A 22,100-nucleotide genomic window follows, 5' to 3' on the forward strand; every position below is an offset into this window, starting at 1 on the left:
CCATGGCTCTACTGAAAATAAAATTGTTTTTATTTTAAACCATAAACTTCTATGAAACAGATTATAGGCCAATCCTGAAATTCCCACTCTAATTCTCTCCTGAAAACCTAGACTCTGTCAGATGCTGTGCTTTGTTTTATTTGTTTCCAAGTAGATGTCTCTCTTTCTCTTTATTGTTTAATATTTATTATTTACTCCATTTGAATGGTCCTTTTGAAACAAGGTGTTTAAATCTGTGCTGTGATATACCTCTTTGTGTTGGAGGGTGGGGGCCAAATAAACAACACCTGGTCTTTAAAAGTCTCTGTTAGCAGTGCTACTTGCAGTGGAGTTCCATGTATCATTACAAAAAACATATGCCTGTGAGTCACTGGCATGTGCTTTTTATAACTGATAGGTAATGCAGACAGCCTGATGTTCATCAGTGGATGTAAATTCTCCCAGTGGTATAAATGAGGGGCTGAAAGTCCAGTGACTGTTACAGTAGCTTTGATGTTAATTTTCATTTACCTTTCAGATGTGACATTTTACTAGAATAGAAAAATACATCGATTTTATTTGCATTAAGCATTTTTAGGAGAGCTGTACTGGGGTTTTAGTGACAAGAGTGGGGAGGAGGGGATGACAAATTGGTTTTCTGAGACCTAGGAGCAGGCCGGCCAGCGCGGCCCATGCAGGCCCTGCAGCCCTGCAGGTGGTGCGTGCCTCGGGTCTTCCTCGGAGTGGGCTCTGTCGATGACACCTAGCTCTGCTCTTCTCTCGCTTTGGCTTGCCCCTGCATTCTTGTGGGAAGATAGAGTGCTACAGGTCCCTGAGAAAGAATGGGAACGGTTTGACTTGTGCCATACCCTGTTTGACCAGCTTGGTTTATTTTCTGTCCCTGCCTTCTTCCTGGGATCTGATCACTTGTGTGGTCACCAGACTGACAGTGAGCGGACAGACACGGCAGCCGACGGGGAAACCACTGCCACCGAGGTTGGTATGCTGCGGGTGGCCTTGCGGGGTGTTCGGCGTGTAAGCACTCGGCATAGGAGCTGTTGTGGTGGAGATGCATTCTGACCTCAACAGTGGGAGTTCAGTGTGTTTTTATTGTTAGACCAGCAGTTCTCAAGCTCTGGCACCCATCAGTCAGAATCACCTGGAAGTTCTCCAGAATCTGTATTTCTACTAAGTTCCCAGGCAGAAGCATTGACTCTGCTAATCTTGGAATCACCTGTTGAGGGCCACTTGCCTAAACTGTAAACAAAAAAACCAGTATCCTCTTATCTCAAATGAGAGGCTATATGTTTGATAGCTGTGATGAGTGGGAAGAAGGGTCACAATGAATTTAATTAACGTATTGTCTGGATACAGATCTATAAGCATTTTAAAATCCCAAATGGTCAACTTGTTAAAAGAATACTTTCATAACTCATTTTTGTAGCCTTTGGCTATAAGTAAGGATAACTCATAACAGGTGAATTCTATAAGGAAAAGAAAATTAGCAAATTACTGTTTGTATTTTTATTGAAGAGAAATGCAATCACATTGAGCAGTGACAGGAGATAGACTACACTGTCATTTCTTCTTTCCTCATTCTTTACAATACATTAAATGAGTGTGTGTGTGTGTGTGTGTGTGGCACTCAGGCTGCTTCCCAAAGCTTTCCTACAAGCAAGTAATTAAAATTTCTGGAAAACAGGGTTTTCTCTGTAGTGACAGAAATCAAGATGTTCATTTCTCAAAGTGTTAGCAGAATGGAGTTTTTCCTTTGGGATATTTACTTTAGGTTATGCATTCTCTTTCACGTCATCCAATCACAACATTTTCTGGTTTAGCATTTGGGAAGTACTAAAAATGTTAAGTGGCACTTGTAGATCACTTAACTGTAACCTAATGTCTTCAGAGCAAAGATTACATACTGGCTTTTTTTTTCTATGATATGCCAGTGTTCTATATTCAAAGCTTAAAAATCATAATTTTGTGAAGTTAATGTTATCAAACTATTATCCAAATTGTTTTAAGCAACTATATAAATCTATTACATGTTAATAATTTTCTATGCCAAATATCACAAAAATACACCTGGAGTTTATAGTGAGTACAAGTTAATATATTCAATAAATTTCACTGGAATCCTAATGTGTGGTTTAAATGAAAAATATTTTAATAGTACTTTAACTTAAAATTTACTATGTAACATTTAAAGCATGTAAGCAACTACATGAGCCATCAGATTGTGAGGCTTAGTGGCCCCCACAGACCCATAGGAATGAGCTTGTGTGTTGTCACACTGTTGCAACGTTCCCCTCCCTCTGAGGTGACCAGTGCATAAGTGGTACAGCTTGGGGTATACAGAATAGACAGTCTTGTTCCCACTGACAGTCAAGAAAATGCACCCCAGGGGACTCGGTGATTTAAGGCCCCTGGCTTAGACAGGACCCGTTGCTCACCCCTACTTTCACTCTGGGCCTCTTCTTGGCTCCATAGAGGCATAAAGCTCAGCCACGGTGAGAAATGCAATTTCACCACTGCATGCATGTGCGGCTTGCCCTGCTTACCCAGTTACCAGCACTAATAAAAGCAGCCCAGTGATTAGACAGCTCCTTGAAATTAGAAAACTCAGGACGATGAATTTGGCTTTGGGATCAATATTCATTTCTCAAAAATTCAAAAATTGTCTTGTCTACATTTTAAAGAAAATGATGGCATGGTTGATTCTATTTAGTGTTTTTTTTTTTTTAACTTCCTTGCTTTTCATGTGTTAGTCTTCTTCCCTCCCAAATTTATTGTTAAGTGTATAGACTCTAGAAAATCAAGGCTTCGACACATTTTAGAAGAGAGAAGCCTCTGTACTAAACTCGTTGAGCCTCAGTTCTCTGGTCTGTAAACCGAGGATCATAATAGTTGATCTTGCAGGATTATTGTGAGCATTCTTACCCCACAGAGGAGCCCTCATTATTGTGTGGTCATCATCACTCTTGTCAACTGCAATTTTAATCTGGCTCCCTGGGCTTCCTGACCCATTTTTAAAATTCATCAAAAACAACGTGACAAGCCCTTAACTGGGGCCATCCCAAGCACGGGCATCTGTTCATCACAATGCCAAAGACCCACTGAACAAGGAATGGTTGGCTCGTGTATTCTCACTCAGCCGCCTCATTTGTGTGTGAGAATGTGTGGTTTGTGGATAACGATATGCATATTTAACCCTGCACAAGGATGCCATTGCTAGTGCCCGCCTTCAGCAGATTTATAGAGGCCATAGGTCTTCCGTCTTAGAGTAAATTGCATGGTAAGACTTTATCTCCTGCTCTTTCCTGATGCTGGCAGTCGGACCAGGAGGAAGATGCAGAGCTCAAGGCACAGGTAGAAAATTAAAAACAAAACCAAAACCAAGCCCGGTGTGTAAGAGTCATTGTTTGTCTCCAGTGTTCAGATCTTGCAGCATGCTCCGTAGCTGTTACCATGCTGTTGGTGCCGTGTGTAGGGTGGCATCTGTTCCCTTGACTACTGAATCCCTTACCTTTCCCTTTCTTCTCCACTTTTTTCAGAATAGTCTGATTAAGCGAATAAAGGGTGAAAATGTGTATGTCAAACATAGTAATCTTATGTTAGAGGTTGGTATTGGTATATACCAGTGCATGTCCTGTGTGTGGTGTTTTCCTTTTAGTGACATACCTGTGGGCTTGTACCATGATGCATGAACTGTGTGCTCACCTGCTCATATGCGGATGACTTCTCTGATTCCTTGTTCTCTCCTAGATATAGATCCCTTCTCCTGTGTGTGTATTTATTTTCATTCTCTCTGGCTACATGTGAATTGTACTCTTTACCTTTTAAAATCCTTTTGATTTTCATGCTTGTGTGAACTAGATTTTTTTTCTCTTGCTCCTTTCTGTGGAAATATCACATTTTCACCAGAGTGTTTGTGGTAGTGTCTGTCATGAGCCCTGATCAGAAGTCTGTTTTATTTTGACTACTAATGAGATTGACATTATTTTGAAAGAAGAAAAAGAGCTGAAAGGAAAGCAAATGTAAAGCATTGACTGTTGAATTCTTTATGTCCTGAACATAGGAACTAGATAAAACTCAAGACGAACTGATGAAACATCAAACCAACATTAGTGAGCTGAAAAGAACTTTCCTAGAAACCTCAACAGACTCTGCCATAACCAATGAGTGGGAAAAGAGACTCTCCACCTCCCCAGTGCGCCTGGCCGCCAGGCAGGAGGACGCACCCATGATCGAACCGCTTGTCCCTGAAGAGGTCAGTGTCCCGGCTTGGGCTGGAATTGTCTCATGTTCACTAGCGTTGCTTCTCTGCCGGGTGTGGGACAGGGGAGGGGATTTGGTGAACTGTGGAGGAGAGAATCTCACCTCTTGTCTGTGTCTAACCTGAGCTGAGATGCTCAGTGCTCCCCAGGAAAGATGTCAAGTAAACGGAGCAGGTGGCCGAGGAGCAAACAGTGGCATCCAATGGTGCTTAAGATCAGGGAGCCCCGGGGACACCAGCTGGCTTTGACCATAGTCCTAGATGGGACAGCTGGGAGACACAGACAGGATCTTAGCAAGTCGTCACCTGTTCTGAATGCACTTCTTTCTGCTGCTGCATTAGAAACACTTCCTGTGTGCATGTCTCTCATCAGCAAAGTGAGGCCTGTGAAGATTGTGTACTGGTTCAGTGGTGATCTGACATTGACAGCATCTCAGGACACATTTTACTCCAAGATACTAATGCCAGGCCTCTACAGGAGTGATGAGTGTTTTATTGGATTTTTGTGTGTAACTGGTTATTTTAATGCATTCGTAATCAGTTTTATTTGATTTTTTGAAAGGGCGAAGCAGGGCCCAGAACCTTTTTTAAGTATCATTCTTAGATCTAGGAGAGCACTTTTTTTTTTTTTTAAGGAATACAAATTTCATAAGGTACAACTTTAAGAATATAGTAGGAGAACACTCTTTAAATGCAGCCAGAGAGGGTGAGAACCTAGTAGGTAGGACTTGAAAGCTCCCATTGTGTGGGACCAGCGAATGGCTGCAGTGTTAATTTGACTGTTTCCTGTTAGGTATCAGCTGGCTTTATCTCTTTCAAAAGGAGCCATAAACAAGGCAGCCTTCCAGCCTGGTATTGATTAATCTCCTTATCAGGACCCCCCTGTACTGTGAGACAGTTGTCAAGGAAGGAACTAGAGGCAGAATCAAAAGCTAAAACTTAGGCCTTTAGGGGAGAAAAATCCTTTAAATAGCAGTCTACTTACAATGTATAAGTCCTTACTGGGGAATAAGAATCAAATTACACTCTTTGCTGATCATTTTCTCAGCCTCCTTTGAAATCTGTTTATCAAAAGTGACCAAAACGCCCTGTATTCATGACAACTCCAGTCCCAGCTGGAAAGGGGAGAGCAAATATCTGTGTGAATTATTATGAACAGGGCCCTTTAATAAGCAGAATAAATGAAAAGTATACAATCAAAGTATTCCTATACCATTTAACACCATTTCAAATTCAAATTGTTTATATTTCTAGGGACCAACATTTGACATTCAGATTAAGTATAATATTCCTTACATTATTAAGAATATCATTTATCAGCCATGCTCTCAAAAATTTTATTGTAATTGGTCAAGTTTGTCTTAACCCTATTTTTGTTATCTCTTTTGAAAATAACACACCAGCTCAGAAGATGTCAGATATGGAACTAAGTTATAAAAACACAAAATAAATAGACTTCAAAAAATAAAAACACACACCAAAAAGCCAATCTTCTCTTCCCATGCTATTGTTTAAGAAAATAGTAGGTGGTGGCCACTTGGAATGATAATTGAGTAATAGCTTAGAGAAGTTAAGGGGTGATACTAATGAACCAGAGGACTTTAAAAGTCTGGGCCAGCCGGCGCCGCGGCTCACTAGGCTAATCCTCCACCTTGCGGTGCCGGCACACCGGGTTCTAGTCCCAGTCGGAGCACCGATCCTGTCCCGGTTGCCCCTCTTCCAGGCCAGCTCTCTGCTGTGGCCAGGGAGTGCAGTGGAGGATGGCCCAAGTGTTTGGGCCCTGCACCCCATGGGAGACCAGGAGAAGCACCTGGCTCCTGGCTTCGGATCAGCGCGGTGTGCCGGCCGCAGCGCGCCAACCGCAGCGGCCATTGGAGAGTGAACCAACGGCAAAAGGAAGACCTTTCTCTCTGTCTCTCTCTCACTGTCCACTCTGCCTGTCAAAAAAAAAAAAAAAAAAAAAAAAAAAAAGTCTGGGCCATTAGACTAATAATACTTTTAATTCGAATTCAATACTGAATCTTAGAAAATGACATTGGATGCACCCAAGAGCACTAATAATTTAAGGAGGTGATACATTGACTACTCTGAATTTTCCCCAGATGTTAATGTATTTTCCAGAAAAACTGGAGAAGGCCAAGGAAGGAATTTTTTCCACCTGATTACAGGATAGAAGGAAAATGTCCTCTACAGAAGAACAGTGCACTTTGGTTGTGCAAACTGGCGAGACCAATGGCTGTCTTAGTGCTTTCATGTCTCGGCCAAGTGGTCACACAGTTCCGCAGTGCTCCATTGCTACTGTACACAGAAGAAATGACAGGGAGAATGGCTGGGTTCAGTTATTTGTTAATAGAAATATTTAATTTTTTAAATTGATATCCCAAGTAAAGTAGTAATATTTGTGTCATAATCGGGAAGAAACTTAGATCCAATGACTCAAGTCTTACAATCCCAAGCTTAGTTGGTTTTGTTTTTTTTTCCTCACTAAATCTTTGATAAAATTATATTTTGGGGGGAAAAAATCTAGTGAATTTTGATTTTAATGTAAACATATTTTCATTATTGTACCCGTAGTGGTTGAGTTCTAAGTAATATTTATTTCTATAAAATGTGAACAGTTTATGAACAATTAGAAGAAAATTAAAGTTAGAAATACATATAATGACCTAATAATGATGATTATATTGTAAGAATTTTATGTTTGCTATGTAAAATGGGGATTTGATTGCCAGTGGTTATAAGTTTCAAATGTTTAAGTTAATATCAAACAAATAACAAGGATGCCCCAGGGCAGCAGATAATATCAAATCATTAATTTTGGGAAAGAGACAAACCCATATACAGCGCCCGGCAGACATGGGAAGGACTGGTGTACAGTGTGTGCAAGATGCCAGGTGAGTCCTCTGCCCAGTCGTTTCCCATGAAGGCCTTTCCCACCATGGCCAGGTCAAAGCTAGAAATGTGTTCCTTCATGGTTACTTGAATACCTAAAGGTTCTAAATCACAAAACACAACACCCATTAGTGCCTATACAGCAGCAGTATTGCCGTCTTTTTTAAATGAACAGTAGAGTGATTATACAGTAATTTCTTGGGCTAGGTGTTTAGCACAGTCAATTCTCATTATCTCATTGGATTCTCTGTTTGAAATTTCAGCTGCATCCCAAGATGCCTTTGTAGAAACCCGTCATCACATTAAAGCGAATGACACCTTTGTGAATTTTACATATCAGAATAAGGCCATGTTTCCTAAACATGTATAGAGATGAATGTTTAAGTAATTGTCTTAGCGTTCATTTTCTGTTCTGTAATAAAATACCTGAAGCTGGGTACTGTGTAAATAAAGGAGATTTATCTAGCTTCTCGTTCATGAGGCTGAAAGTCCAAGCTTAGGCAGCCCCTGAGTGTGGACTCTGGTGAGGGCCCGCTGGGCTGCCTCACATCATGGTGGGTGGCATCATAGAGGGGTGTGAGCAGGAGCCATCACATGGCCAGACAGAAATCTTAGCAGTTCAGGGGGCATTCTCACTCTCTTTGTAACAAATCACTCTTGTGAAAACTCACTCCCTCCCAGAAACTGGCATTAATCCCCTCTAAGGCAGTGCCCCCATGACCTCATCATCACCTCCCACTGGGCCCCTACCTCTTCGAGGTTCCCCCAGCCCTTAATACTGCCATATTAGGGACCAAGGTTCCATCACATGAACCCTTGAGGGACAGACCAAGCCCAAACCATAGCAGTAATTCAAGGAAGTGGCCAGTACCTCTTTACCTGTCTGTTAGCTGAACCAACTGGTTAGGAGGTTGACCATAGCCAGCATACAATCAGTTCTAAAACTCTATGCCCTTGTGTTACCTGTGTCTATTATTAGACATACACAGTTCTGAACGTAGCCAGTTATAAGACACAGACATCTTTAAAATTATTTGGTTTCAGACAACAGGATAGGCTGAAAAAACCACTGTTTGGCTGCTGGGTTTTTGTTTTTTGTTTTTTAAACTTTTCTGTCTGAGGAATAATATTTAACTCAGTGATTATAATTAGAGGTCTAGCAGTATTATTCTGAAAAATACCTATAATTTTGACCTTTTGTTCCTGTTTCTCATTTCCATTTGAAAAACAGGCTATGATTGAAAGTTAAAAAAAAATCTACATTTAATGATTCCACATGATACATTTTATCTTTTCCAATACCTGCCTTCAAAATGCAGCAGGAGAGGGATTTTTTTTTTTCTTCTTTGAAAAGGACTTGTCTGTCATTAGAAAGGATGACATGGGAATGAGGCCATCAAAATCTGTCAGTGGGCCCTGCAGGAGAACAGTCCAGATGTTCCATTACAACCTCTGGCAGGCAGATGATTAAATGTAGTGCTGGTGGATTTGTGGACAAACAGGAATTTTAAAGAGTTCTCATAGAATTATGTTCCCAATGATAAGGTTTATTTAAAGAATTCCATTCTCCTGGAATGATTTTCCATGATTGTTTTGTAGATTAATCTTCCAAACGAAACTTTCTGTCCCTGCTCTGCATGTAACTGTGCAGAGATGGGCTTGGTGGCTAATGGATGACCACGTGGATTATGCCTACTTAATGCTAAAGAAAAAGTAGCTTAAAAGTAAAAAACCAGGAGTGCATGTTTGTAGCACAGCCTGTTAAGCTGCTACTAGGGAACCAGTCCTGCCTGTACTTCTGGTCCAGCTCCTTGCTAATATGCCTGGAAAGTAGCAGAGGATGGCCCAAGTGCTTGGGTTCCTTCCTCCAACATGGGTGACCCCGATGGAGTTCCTGGTTCCTGGCTATAGCCTGGCTTAGCCATGGCTGTTACAAGCATTTGGGGAGTGAACCGGAAAATGGATGATTTCTGTCTCTCCATCTCTCTGTAGAACTCTGCTTTTCAACTAGATGAATAAATCTTTTAAAAAGTAAAAAACTAGTGCCTATCTTAAAATAGTTAATGTTTTGAAATTCTGTATGTTAAAGAAAAATGGGATTTGACATAGTTTCTTGCCAAAATATTTTGAAATTGGCTTTAAAAAGTATTCACGATGTTATAAAAGTTCAGATAAAGGCATAACTTTGAGTATTTTTTGTTTATTTGGGAGAAAGTAAATAAATCTAAGTATAACTTAGTTTATTGAAATTAGTCATTAATCCAATGACCTTGTGTGCACTTTACTCCTAACACACAGCATATAAATGGGGAATGCAATCACTCATCTGAAATATAAGTGAGAATTTAGTCCTAACTTAAATTTTTAAATTTTAACATTTCATTTTTTAAGCACTCATTTTTATGCTCTTACAGGTAGGTAACATAAAAACACTGTTCAGCTACCAAGAAGCCCTTTCTGTCACTCATGTATGTTCTGTGTTTGTGGAAATGAGAAATGGTTGAGTTGTATAAATCTCCATGTTTCAGGAAGGGATCTGCTGCCTTTGGAAATAATTATTGGAAACAGTTTGGTCCATTTTTCAAATTAACAAATAATAATTTACTTCTTCAAAAGTTTGAATGAGTATCATGAGTATAGATTTTAATACAATAAAAGAACTCACTTCCTAACTTGCCTTTTTGGAAACTGTCTACTTCCTCTTCTCCAACCCAACCCCCTTTATTCAAACAGACCAAAGAAGAAAGAGAAATTTCTGAAAAAGTTATATTTTTGCAACAAGGAAGCTCTCCATTCCTTGAGTCTCAGGTAAAAAGTAAACATCAAGGACTTTATAGAAGGAATTGCTGCTCAGACTTCAGTATTATTAAAATGTCTTTAGTTTTATTTTCCTGTTTAAATTTCTCTCATTTAAAAGTAAGGTGGGTCTATAAGTTTTGCTTCAATTCTGGGGAAAAGACAAAGGAATTTCCTTAGTATTTTCATTATTTGTAACATGTCACTTCTTTGTGCTTCTATTAGGTGATTATATGTTATCATTGAAGCATCATGATTGTACTTTTGTCTTAGTGAAACTTCACTGCCTGTTTTTTACCCACAGTTGGTTTTTCTTTACCGTACTGTAGATGACCTTGATTGATTTTGAAAGCTCTGAACTTTTATTGGTTTTCCCATAGCCGAGTGTGATCAAGAAAGTGCAGGAAGGAGGCTCTGCTGACTCTGTGGTTACCTCTCGTCAAGTCATTTTCCAGAAAACTGTCCCAGCGACCCTAGAGGTTATTTTTTCAATTCATTTCATTTAACCCAGCACCAGCATGTAATCAAGATGTAGTCATTTTCCTTAAGGCACACGCTATTTCTAGATTCAAGTTTTCAGACTACCGTAAATATGAAAGTAGAAAACATCCTAGATTAAAATGGAAACCAAAGCACTCACCCGCTCCTGGTTCCCTTCTGTAAGCTATGAGGCTAGTCAACTGCCCAGTGACATCTGAATACAGACTTTCATTTCTTCTGCCGTACTGGGATTCACATTGAGGAAAGTGGGGAAGAAGCTACTGAGACAGTGAACTTCAGTTGTAAATAAATTTGCACACTGCACACGTGGCTGTGATCTGCTTATACAAGTCTCCAACAGTGTCCCTCAATGGGAACTATTTCATGGAAGTGTCTAGAATCCAGGCACACACAATATTTATTGGGTAATAATTGCTCTAGTGGAGTCAGATACCAACAAAAGGAAGTACAGCTCACAAACACAGAAAATTATATTTACAAAAATGTGAATAACGTTGGCAAGTTCTTATGAGAATGAGGGTTTTCAAAAAGTTCCTGTAAGATGTGCATGGTGAAAAAAACAGCATGATTTCAAAACTTTTTGCACCAAAATATACTTTTTCTAAATGCATTTTCCTACAGACTTTTTGAAGTACCCTTGTACCTGAAGTATACAGTATATTTAACACAGAGAATTGTTCTTTTGTGTTCACATACAGAACCTAACTTGTAATAATGACTTCAGTAATGTTATATAATCTTGAAATATAAAATGACCATAGTTAATCACAAGATCAAATATAGTTCTTGCAGTATTTACCACCAAAGCATGTTCATGTCGAGAAATCTGGAAGTATAAATCTGCCTAAAGAGTGTATTCCAGATCGAAGGTTATAGTTAGTCAATTTCAAATGAGAAGAGATTGCAGCTGTTAATTATTACACCACCCGCCCTGTGAGGCCCCACCTCAGGCCTGCCTGTAGCTCTTGCCCTGATTTTCTTAAAAGGTTCTTATTTTAGAAATGAGATAACCATCAGAATTTCTAATTTAGCTTTTATATTTCAAATATAGGGCACAGAGGATTGGGTTATTGTAGACAAAATACCCACTGAGGTAGTTGATGGTGATTTGAAAAAGGTGGTCACTTACAAGGTGGTGACGGTGAGCAGTAGAACTGGTGACCTCCCAGCCGACATGTTAAAATCTGGCTCCCTTGACACGCACGGCCTCCATGACTTGGCCCGAGAAGTGCACTTGAAAGAAGAAAGCAAGCAGAAGATATACACGCTAGGAAAGTCCTATGACACTGTCTCCGGAAGAGTTGTGACCATGACTGGCAAAGCCAAGGAGGGGGAAAAAGCAGAGCCGCCCTCCACGCTGGAGATGCCTCTGAAAACAGAGAGGAGCCCTGGCCTGGCGGAATGTGAGGGCCTGGAAGCCCTCGCCGGTGAGAAACCCAAGCGAGGACCAGAGGTCCAGACGACAAAGCGGAAGTTGTCAGAATCTCTGGCACCCATCAAGGAGGCCGAGTCTCGTCGGCAGAGCCCTGAGGATGAAGACACCAGGAAGGCTGCAGAACCGAGGCTGGAAGCAGCTGGCCACCCTGGGCTGGACAGCCTGCGGCTTGGCAAAACGGAGCAGGTGCAAGAGAGTGAGGTCTTGAAGGTGGGCCTCTTCGGTCCCCGACGGAAGAGCCTGTCCGAGTGGAGATACTCCCAGGAGCCAGCCTTGACCGTGGCTACTGCTCATTACCATACCGAGTCGTCCACGTCCCGCGTGGTGGTAACCAGTGGCTCTCATTCCGCCGCAGCTTTAGATTCCAGCATGACCTGTTTTGAGGCAGTGCCCCTTCCGCCCCACACCTTCCCGTTTCTCTTGCCGCTTGGCTTTGTGTTGAGAGCAGCCAACCCAGCTTTTTGAGTTTTTTTCATGGTTCAATCGATACCGCAGTCCCAAGAGGGCATTAAAACGTTTATTTCCAGCTACCCGTTCCCAAGATGTGATCGTGCTGCTGTGCCTGGCAATGAAGGAAAAACATGACCTGCTTTACTGGGTGCCGCCCTTCTCCTAATAACTCTCTCTCTGCTTTACCAACCAAGAGCTCAGGGTCACCCCGGTTGGCTATTTTATTTCCCATTCTTTTCCGTTTCCGAACTCCGTCTCTTAGTTTCCTTCCTTCCTCCTCCCCTTCTCCTGCGCCTCCAGCTGTGTGTGACAAGCCGTGAATGTGTCTGTGCTGAGGACCTGTGTCTCTGGTGCTTGACTCTGCCTTTCTCTGTCCACTCAGACCAAGCAGGCTTCCGGCGAGAAGCTCATGGACGGCTCTGAGATCTTCAGTTTGTTAGAGTCTGCCCGAAAGCCAACAGAGTTCATAGGCGGGGTTGCCTCCACCGCTCAGAGCTGGGTTCAGGTGCCCACTGGCTTCCCTCCTGTGTGTTTGTGCCTTGCTTTATGTGTGTGTGTTCGTGTTTTGCATTCAAGTGGCTTTGCCTTCGAGACCTCACAGGTGCCTTCAGGGATTGTCCTTTGTGCCTGCTTGGTGTTTCTGTCCATCCGCAGTTAGTTCCGCTTCAAGGACGCACCTGGGGAGCCAGCATAGAGGCCGGTGGCGAAGACACCATATCCCATGGGGGAGTACCTGGCTTTGACTCCCAATGCGAGCTCCAGCTCCTCACTCCAGCTTCTTGCCAATGGAGACCCTGGGCGGCAGCAGTTAATGGCTCAAGCAATTGAGTTGCTGCCACCCACATGGGAGATCCAGGTTGTGTTCCCAGCTCCCACGCTTAGCCCCAGCCACTGTGGGCATTTGGGAATACAGGTGGCCTCTCTCTCTCTCTGTCTCTCTCTCTCTCTCTCTCTCTCTCTCTCTTTCTCTCTGCCTTTCAAATAAATGAATTATTTGGTTTAAAATAGCATACTTTAGATAGTCAAAAGACAGCCATGTTGAGAAATTCTAACAACATTTCATGTTTACAAGCATTTTATCTCATCTAGTGGGTCTAAGCAAGCAGCAAAACCAATGTGAATGCACCACAAAGCTTTGGTTTTGTGTGTCTGGTTTTATTTTTAAACTAATGTTCGTACTGCATTGTTTCTTTTGCTGAGCGGATGTTCTGAGGTAGCAGCACTGGTTGGCCTGCATGTGTGAGGGGTGGGGGCAGGCAACAGAGATTCTGATGGGAGGAATGAAAGCTCATTTATATCTTGCAGCAGTGTTTCTGGTTATAAACACTCCCTGCTGGCTGCATGCATCGTGCCGAGTGCTTTTTGATGTCCGGTTTATGGCGAGTCCCACTGACACCACCGTCTTTCCCCAGCAGAAAACGGACGCCAAGACAGAGTCCAGCGAGGCAGAGGCAGAGAGCACCCCTCTGCAGCAGCCCCTGGGTGCAGAGAAGGTGGCGCAGGAGACGGTGCTGGTGGAGGAGAGGCGAGTGATGATCGTGCACGCCAGCGGCGACGCCTCTTCCGCAGCCGGTGATGAAGTGGAGGCCGCCGCCCAGCCCGCCCCGACTGCCGAGGCGCCTGGCGCTAAGGCGAAGGAGGGCTCGGCAGTGTCCGAGGGGGCCAAGGAGGAGAGCGGGGAGGACGCCGAGAAAGCCGCGCCCCAGCAGGAGGAGGCAGCAGCTGCACCCCTGGAGCGAGAGGAGGAGCAGAGCGCGGCCATTCACGTGTCTGAAACTTTGGAACAAAAACCTCATTTTGAGGTAACGAGTGGTTACCCCGTCATGGTTTCCAGTTTTTGGCTCACCTGTAAATGTAGTTAGTGATGATTGGTAACAGAGCTCTAGGAAATGCTTGCCATTTTCATTGAAAATGTTTTTATTAGCAGTAAGCCTGAAAGATACATAGCATTGGCCTACATATTAAAAAATCTGATCCATTTATTTATTATTAGTGCACCACGCACCAGAACTTTAATGTCTGTCCTCTTACTAAGCTACCCACAGTATCTGGGAGAAACACTAGCGGCTCATTACTTGGTCTTTATAAGGAATTATTAAATAAAAAGCTTATTTGTTGACACTACTCTGTTAAACTTCTGAGATAGAGGAGAGAGAATATTAATAACTTTTCTCTTACAAAACACTTTTATTGGGAACATTTTCCAGATTAAAAACTAGAGAATCTAGAAACCCTTTTGAACTGTATGTGTTGTGTGCCTTACCCCGACTCCTTACCCTCACATAATAATGTAAATGTGTACATCCTATTAACCCATGCTTGCACAAAGCACCAAAGAAGAGAGAAACCCCTACAGCGTGTGCAAACACTAACAGCCATTCTGCTCACTTCCCACTGGCACAGTCGTCCACTGTGAAGACGGAGACCGTCAGCTTCAGCAGCATCTCCCCAGGAGGAGTGAAGCTGGACATGTCTACTAAGGAAGTGCCAGTGGTTCACACGGAAACAAAAACCATCACCTACGAGTCTTCCCAGGTGAGACAGGCGTGCAGCCCCGCCCTGGCACGTGGCTTTCACTCCCTCCTGCAGCTTAGTGCACGCGTAGGACTGTCACTGCAGGACATTTCATTCCTGAGGCTTCGAGGACCCAGCTGCCAGTCCATCTCTATCAAGTGCCAGGCAGTGGTTGAAATGTTATTACTGATGGCCGAGCAGCAGGTGACTTAGCCAGGTACTCGGATATCTCAAAATGAGGCAAGAGGCTCAGAAACCTATTTCTGTGGCCATGGATAAGGAAAAAATATTCACTCCACCATGCACTGCTCATATTTCTAAGTCCTGGTTTTTAATGAGAGTTAACTCTGACTATGCTAAGTTGGTACTCTGAGGAGTAGCTCCCGGACTGGTTGAACAATGCAGTTACTGTGCGAGATAACCACATTACTTGTTTGGTTTGGGGGAGGGATTTCTGTACTTAACTAGTGATATTTATTACTATCGTAATTATTCATGTATGCAGGGCACAGTATGATAATTTGATACATGTGTCTTGGGTACAGTTTAATAAGTGTATATGATGTACACTTCTCCACTCAGGATAATTAACGTTTTTATCTCTTTCTGTTTGGAAACATCGAGCTTGCATTTGTTTATAAAATGTATAGCAGGTTGTTGGGAACCGATATGCCTTGGATCTGTGTAATTTATCCCTGCGTCCCAGCCATGTTTGGGTACCTTTTATCCAACCTTCCTCTATTCCCCTGCTCCCCACCCTTCATAGCCACTTGAAATGCATTCTAAGGCTTTAAGTTACAAAGCAAACTTGGGAAGACTAATCCCCCAGCTGTGTGTGTCTCTTCCTGTGCTTGGTTAGGTCGACCCTGGCGCTGACCTGGAGCCGGGCGTGCTGATGAGCGCACAGACGATCACATCCGAAACGACCAGTACCACCACCACCACGCACATCACCAAAGTACGAACCACGGGAGCCGGGAGGGATCGCTTGAGAGCAAGCTAGGGAGAGGGGCTCGGCCAGAGCTTCCGGCAGGTTGGGCTGCAGAAGCCGAGAGTACCGTCAGGATTCAAGAGGCACTAGTCCCCTTGTGCTGGTTTCTGTTTGGGAAAACAAGCATGCCGGGGTTCAACCAACTGCAGATCAGAAATGCTCAGGGCCGGCACCGCGGCTCACTAGGCTAATCCTCCGCCTCGAGGCGCCGGCACACCGGGTTCTAGTCCCGATCGGGGCAACGGATTCTGTCCCGGTTGCCCCTCTTCCAGGCCAGCTCTCTGCTGTGGCCAGGGAGTGCAGTGGAGAATGGCCCAAGTGCTTGGGCCCTGCACCCCATGGGAGACCAGGAGAAGAAGCACCTGGCTCCTGCCATCAGATCAGCGCGGTGCGCCGGCTGCAGCGCGCCAACCGCGGCGGCCATTGGAGGGTGAACCAATGGCAAAGGAAGACCTTTCTCTCTGTCTCTCTCTCTCACTGTCCACTCTGCCTGTCAAAAAATTAAAAAGAAAGAAAGAAAGAAAGAAAGAAAGAAAGAAAGAAAGAAAGAAAGAAAGAAAGAAAGAAAGAAAGAAAGAAAGAAATGCTCAGGAAAAAAGTTGCATCTGTGTCCATTGTTTGCTTATTATTTTTACCTAAACAATGCAGTGTAATAACTATGTATATAGATTAAGTACTGAGTGTTTTAGTCAGGGCTGAAGGTTATACAGAAGGATGTGTGTAGATTATATGCAGATTCTGTGCCATTGTATTTAAGGGACTTGAGTGAGCATCCTCAGATTTGGTATACAGGGAAGTCCTGGTATTAATCCCCTGAGGATGGGGGGACCTCTGGTAGCCTGTGCTCAACTCTCATGCCCACCCATGGCATGTGGTAGGTGTTCCAGAGCACTGATCCTCGGAACCCAAAGTGCTCCCCTCTGTCCTCACTTGGGAAATCATCACATGTTCAAGGACCACTGTAGAATTCTGCTTCAATTCCTGAAGAATGAATGGCATCAACTCAGAGCTCCACAGAGTGTTTACCCCTGCCCTGTTTCCACAGCGGTTGGTGCTGTGAGTACACGGCCTCAGGCCCCTCTTTCTTTGTTTCAGACTGTGAAAGGAGGCATCTCAGAGACGAGAATTGAGAAGCGGATTGTCATCACAGGGGACGCAGACATTGACCATGACCAGGTAGAGTGTGAGAGAGGGTAAACTACCCCGAACACAGAAACACAGAAGCTCGTTGGCCCTACCACTCCTGATGCTGTTCTGGTGCAGCACATATTCTGAGCAAACTCTTGACTTAACTGTCCAGTATATGACTCAGATTTCCTTTTGTAATCATTGTATCTCATTTGTAAATTGTGGATTAGATTTAGCCCATAAGTCTCCACCTTGCTACTGATCATGCATGTCCCACCTCCTTTTTGTTTTTGCCCTTCTGTGATTTCCCGGGGATAGGCGCTGGCTCAGGCAATTAAAGAGGCCAAAGAGCAGCACCCTGACATGTCAGTGACCAAAGTAGTGGTCCATAAAGAGACAGAGATCACCCCTGAAGATGGAGAGGATTGACCGGAGGTAAGAGGTGGCACCCGCTCTCCAGGCTGGCATGTGGCATGGGGCGCTTCCCTCTCACCTGTCCCTGCTACCTCCTCTCCTTTGCTCTCTCACTGGCATTCTTAGCATGGGTCACCAGACTGGAGAGTCGGTTTGCAGCTGCCGGCTTCCTGCGTGTGTGGAGGGCCCGTCCTTGGGGCTGCCATGCCTCTACTGCCAGTTAGAGGAGGAAGGGAAAGTAGAGGCTTGGCTTGAGTCTTGTTGCTGTTGCTGCTGTTCGCTGTCATCCAGTCTCTACACTGTTTCCGGCATCCAAATTTGAAATGTCAAATTGGATTTCCCTTGCTGTGCAGCCTAATCAGAGCTAAAGCAGTTTTGGTGTGAGAGGTGCAGTTTGTGTGTCCCAACTCCCAAGAAGACCCAGTGTACCCCTTTTTCCTTGTGATGACTTATTGTACTCCCCATTGAAAGCTTTCACTTCAGCTGTGTTGGGTGATACAGTCTGTTTATGCCTTGTCTGGGGTGGGGGGTTTGTTTTTCATTGGTTTCATTTTGTTGATAGTCGGGATCTGGAGCACTCGCTCTCTGCTTTGGGTGTCTTGTTTTCCCTGGATTCTTTGGGATGATTCCCCCGCCACCCCTCCCCATCTTAGCTTTGTGTCTCCTGAAGAGGCAATAGTGCCGTCGACAGTCCTGCTCTCACCCAGAAAGTGCATGCCATTCCAGTTGCTTCTAGGCCAGCAGCATGAGCAGCCCACATCCTCTGTGTGCACAGACTCGTCCTGTGTCCTCACCTGCTGTGCACGAACTCATGGGGCTGTGAACACCCCCTTAAAGGACTTCAAGCACTGAATGCAAAAGCCAAGCTACTTGCACACTTGGCTCTGTGATAAAATGTCGAAGAGACTTCAATCCACAAGTTTTCTAACTTTGGTTGAAGACACATAGATGGATGAATAGCATCTCTTAAAACAGAAATTAAAAATCTTTCAATGTGTATTCAAATTATTAGCATGCGGGTACTTCAGAAAGTGCATGGAAATTGCAAGGTAAGTTTATTTTGGTGTAAAATATTGGTGCATATTTTCCATGACCTTTTTCAAGACCCCATTCATATGCATGGGTTCAAAAAAATTTTTGCACTAAAGTAACCTATCTTTAATTCCATTTTCCAAGAAACTTTTTGAAGTACCCTTATATATTCGGAAGGTAGGAAGCCAAAAAAGGGTTTTCTTCAGTGGGCTTCAGCCACATGGGTGCTCTAATTATTTAAGAGAAAGCATATCATCGAACATGGCTTAATGTTTGAGTAACCCCAAGATACTTTTATTGTTGTGACCTTGATCTGAGAAATACCCATGAGTGTTTTCAAGTGAATAACTAATCACATCTCTTCTCTGCAGGAATAACTTAGCTTGCAAGTGAATCCAGTCAACATAAACCATTAGGAAAACCAGAGCCTCTATGGAATTGTCTCTTCTAACCCAACTGACTCGCATCTGTCCGTGGAAAATTTCAATCCAGAAGAACTGACCTTGACCATTGACAAAGACACTGGCAGAGAGATCTTCCCATAATAAAGCAATCTGAATCAGCATCACTAAACTGATATTGCATGAAGCAACGATAAGATTACAAAAGAGCAGCATTTTTAATTTTCACAAAATGTCTCAGTTTTCTGCTATACCTGCACGTTCATAACCGACAGTATAAACCGTGATCTCATGTAACACATAAACAATTCATGCCTTTCATAGTTTATTATTATTCAAGTCTCCACAAAATTACAGTTTCTTAGGTGACAGAATTTTGTTTACAAATCCATGAAGATTCCTCTAAAATGCTAGAAGCTGTCTAGGTCCGGTGTGTCCGATGTACCCCAGATTAGATGTGCCAATGACCGACTTTATTCAGTAAACAACTTGAATCTTGTCCTGTTTCTTCTGGTTTATTCCTCTCACCCATAAACATTAATGTTCTCTGACCCTCTGGAAATATTTAATGCTTATACTCTTGCTTTGTGTATCTAATTTAATTCATCATAAGGTAGTACTGATTTTAGCATATTAATGTGGTTTCTTCCTTGTCGTCTGCTTTGATCCAATCAATCTGGAAAGCTTTCCAGAGTTTCCTAACAAGTTCTAAATATGTAAATTGTCAGTACTTTGGGAAGCAAAACCTGTATTTTTGTTAGTTTACATTATGGTGAAATTTCACTCCAGGAGAACGTAGGCTCCTGTTGCTTTGGTTTTTTTTGTTTTTTTTTTTTATTATTATTATTTCTTTTGTCCTTGTATTTTTAAATTAATTTTTCTTCTTTGACTTGAAAAAAAGTCCTTTATTTCCAAATCCGGTCCCTATTTACAATCTAGTTCAGAGCCAAGCCTTAAACTGTACAGAATTTCACTGTAATTAAGACTATTTAGTGTTTAGTTATAAATAGCCTTCAGAAAGATATATTCCACATTACACTGTCAGCCACATCCCAGCCCATGGTGAATGTATGTTTCTGCATAGCAAAATAAAAAATGGTAAATGCATTGAAAGCTGTGGTTGTCTGTGCGTAATGATTTCAATATTGTTTGTTTTCAGCCCAGAGGTAGTATTTGCATGACTTCAAAGAGTTGATTCATCTGTGTTAGGGGAATATCTTATCTTTGCAGGATTTCAAAACGGGGCATACAGTGTGTAATGCATGAGTCCTTTCGGGGAAGGGACCTGGGAACAAAATGTGTTCATAGAAATGCTTGGTTGCCTATAAAAGCTTTAAAAAATACATCAAAGAATTTCATTTTCAAAGTTTTAATATTGGAAGAGGCTGTGTGCTTTTGAGAGCTTTGAGTCTGCTGAAGAGCTGCCTGTCTCTCCTGCATTGGCTCCAGAGTCCACGTCCTGCAGCTCATTCATGAGAAACTCCTCTCATGTCAAGGATCAAAACTAAGACTTCTTACCCATTGCACTTATACTTGCTGGCATTTCCTCCCATGTCAGATCATTGGTAGAACTCATTTCCTGGTGGTTGTGCAGTCCCTGGGAGGATGCTTCTTCAAAGAAGAAACTCGATAGAGTGTGTGTGCTAACAAGATGGCATCTCATGTGATGTCCCAGCCAGGGAGTGGCTTCCCATCCCCTTGGCCATGTTCTGACTGATTAGGCACAAGTCATGGCTCATGCCCACGGTGTCAGCAAATTTAAATTTTAGGTTGATTAGAGTGCCTGAGTTAATCCTGACTCCAGCTTCCTACCATGGCAGACCCTGGAAGCAGCAGTGATGGCTCAGCTGTGATGGTTGGATTTTGGCTGCTCACATAGAAGACTTGGATTGGTTTCCTTGATCCCAGCTTCAGCCCCAACCCTTGTGGACCTTTAGGGAGTGAACCAGTGGATAAGAATGATATCTATCTATCTCTGCTTTCAAATAATTTAAGTTTATTGGCTAAAAGTATTAAAGTTTAGATTTAGAAACCAGTCAGTTACTGTCTGATTTCTTAATCCAAAAGTTTTTTATGCTGGATTTCACGCGCATATGAAACTTGGTTTATCCTTGTTAAACTCTTGGGTCATCCCTGTGTCTTATGTAGCTAATGCTACTAATAGTTTAAGAATGACCCCAGATTTCACACTTCTGGAAATAAGCCTTCTGCTTCAGATAACTATTTGCCTAACAGCAAAGAAAAGCTTGCTTCTCAATTTCTCTTAAGAAAAACGAAACAAATGGTTTCCTCCAATCAGCAGAAAAGCAAATTGCAAGGCTAAATGCATTAACATCCATCCTGTTGATGACATGCAGCCTGTGCAAACATTAGTTACAGTGTTACCAAACCTGAAACTGAAACATTTTCTCTGGACTCCGAGCTAACAGCACTCCTTCAGGTGCAATGCTCCCTGCTTTCCATCCGGTGCAGCTGGAAGGGCGCTCACCTGGGAGTGAAGCCTCAGCTCAGGTACCCACGTTCTGCTCCTTCCTCTCCCTTTCTTAGTGTGGAACTGAAGGGCAGAACTGTAGTATGGCTAACATATCCACTGCTGCAGGGGGAGAAACGAGGGCAGCCCTGGCCATGGGGGAATTTCCTGTTGGTTCTCTTTCCCAGAAGAATTTCTCATTCCCTTATAGTCTGCATTCCTTCCAGATTTCAGAGCTGCTGCGTTCTGGCTGGGTAGTGAGTGAGATCACTTACCTTGTAGGATGGCTCAGCCTGTTTTTTGGCAGTACTGTAATCCGCTTCATTGTGTCTCCACCTTCCTAGCACATCTATTGCTCTGTTGCCTAAGTCTACATCATCCCTAGCTATTTTTGAAAAATCAACAAGAATCGACAACTTGAATAGAAATTGATTATACGTTATGCACACCTTCCATTCAGAGTTTTTTTTTTTTTTTTTAATCTTTTGCACCACTTTAAATGAATCAGTATAAGAAATGTCTGCCTTGGATTGCCAGAGGTGACTTTGGACTTTGAATTTTAATTGACATTCATTTATCATGAAGTAAAGTTGGATTATTCTATTTAAAAAAAAAAAAAACTTTTTTGTGTCAGGCTATTATTGCGTGCAAAATTGTGTTCTCAGAGATGACATTTTTGTTTTGACAGTTCCCAGAGCTGTTTTACTCTGAGGAAGGGTGGCAGAAGGAGCTCACACATGTGGTTATTAATATACGTGCCCACCCACATGTGTGTGTGCTGCTCCTGAAATGGGGTGGGGGGACAGCAGAAGGACCAGCAC

General features: G+C 42.9%; 1 protein-coding gene across 9 annotated transcripts in view; it reads left to right on the forward strand.

Annotated features, from left to right (window-relative positions):
* EPB41L3 (erythrocyte membrane protein band 4.1 like 3) overlaps positions 1-19,908 on the forward strand; it is a 277,490-nt gene extending 257,582 nt beyond the window's left edge. For 3 of the 9 annotated variants that reach the window (XM_062201391.1, XM_062201385.1, XM_062201383.1), the window contains exons 13-21: positions 922-975; positions 4,058-4,249; positions 12,712-12,834; positions 13,742-14,131; positions 14,733-14,864; positions 15,703-15,801; positions 16,930-17,010; positions 17,281-17,397; positions 18,780-19,908. In XM_062201391.1, coding sequence (XP_062057375.1) covers positions 922-975; positions 4,058-4,249; positions 12,712-12,834; positions 13,742-14,131; positions 14,733-14,864; positions 15,703-15,801; positions 16,930-17,010; positions 17,281-17,391 — 1,182 coding nt within the window. In that variant the 3' untranslated portion in view covers positions 17,392-17,397; positions 18,780-19,908. The remainder of the gene's footprint in view (positions 1-921; positions 976-4,057; positions 4,250-12,711; positions 12,835-13,741; positions 14,132-14,732; positions 14,865-15,702; positions 15,802-16,929; positions 17,011-17,280; positions 17,398-18,779) is intronic. The other 6 variants (XM_062201386.1, XM_062201384.1, XM_062201390.1 and 3 more) reach the window with 4 other exon arrangements.
* Positions 19,909-22,100: the final 2,192 nt, after the last annotated feature.

This window comes from Lepus europaeus, chromosome 9, assembly GCF_033115175.1.
Source record: "Lepus europaeus isolate LE1 chromosome 9, mLepTim1.pri, whole genome shotgun sequence".
Classification (NCBI taxonomy): Eukaryota; Metazoa; Chordata; class Mammalia; order Lagomorpha; family Leporidae; genus Lepus; species Lepus europaeus.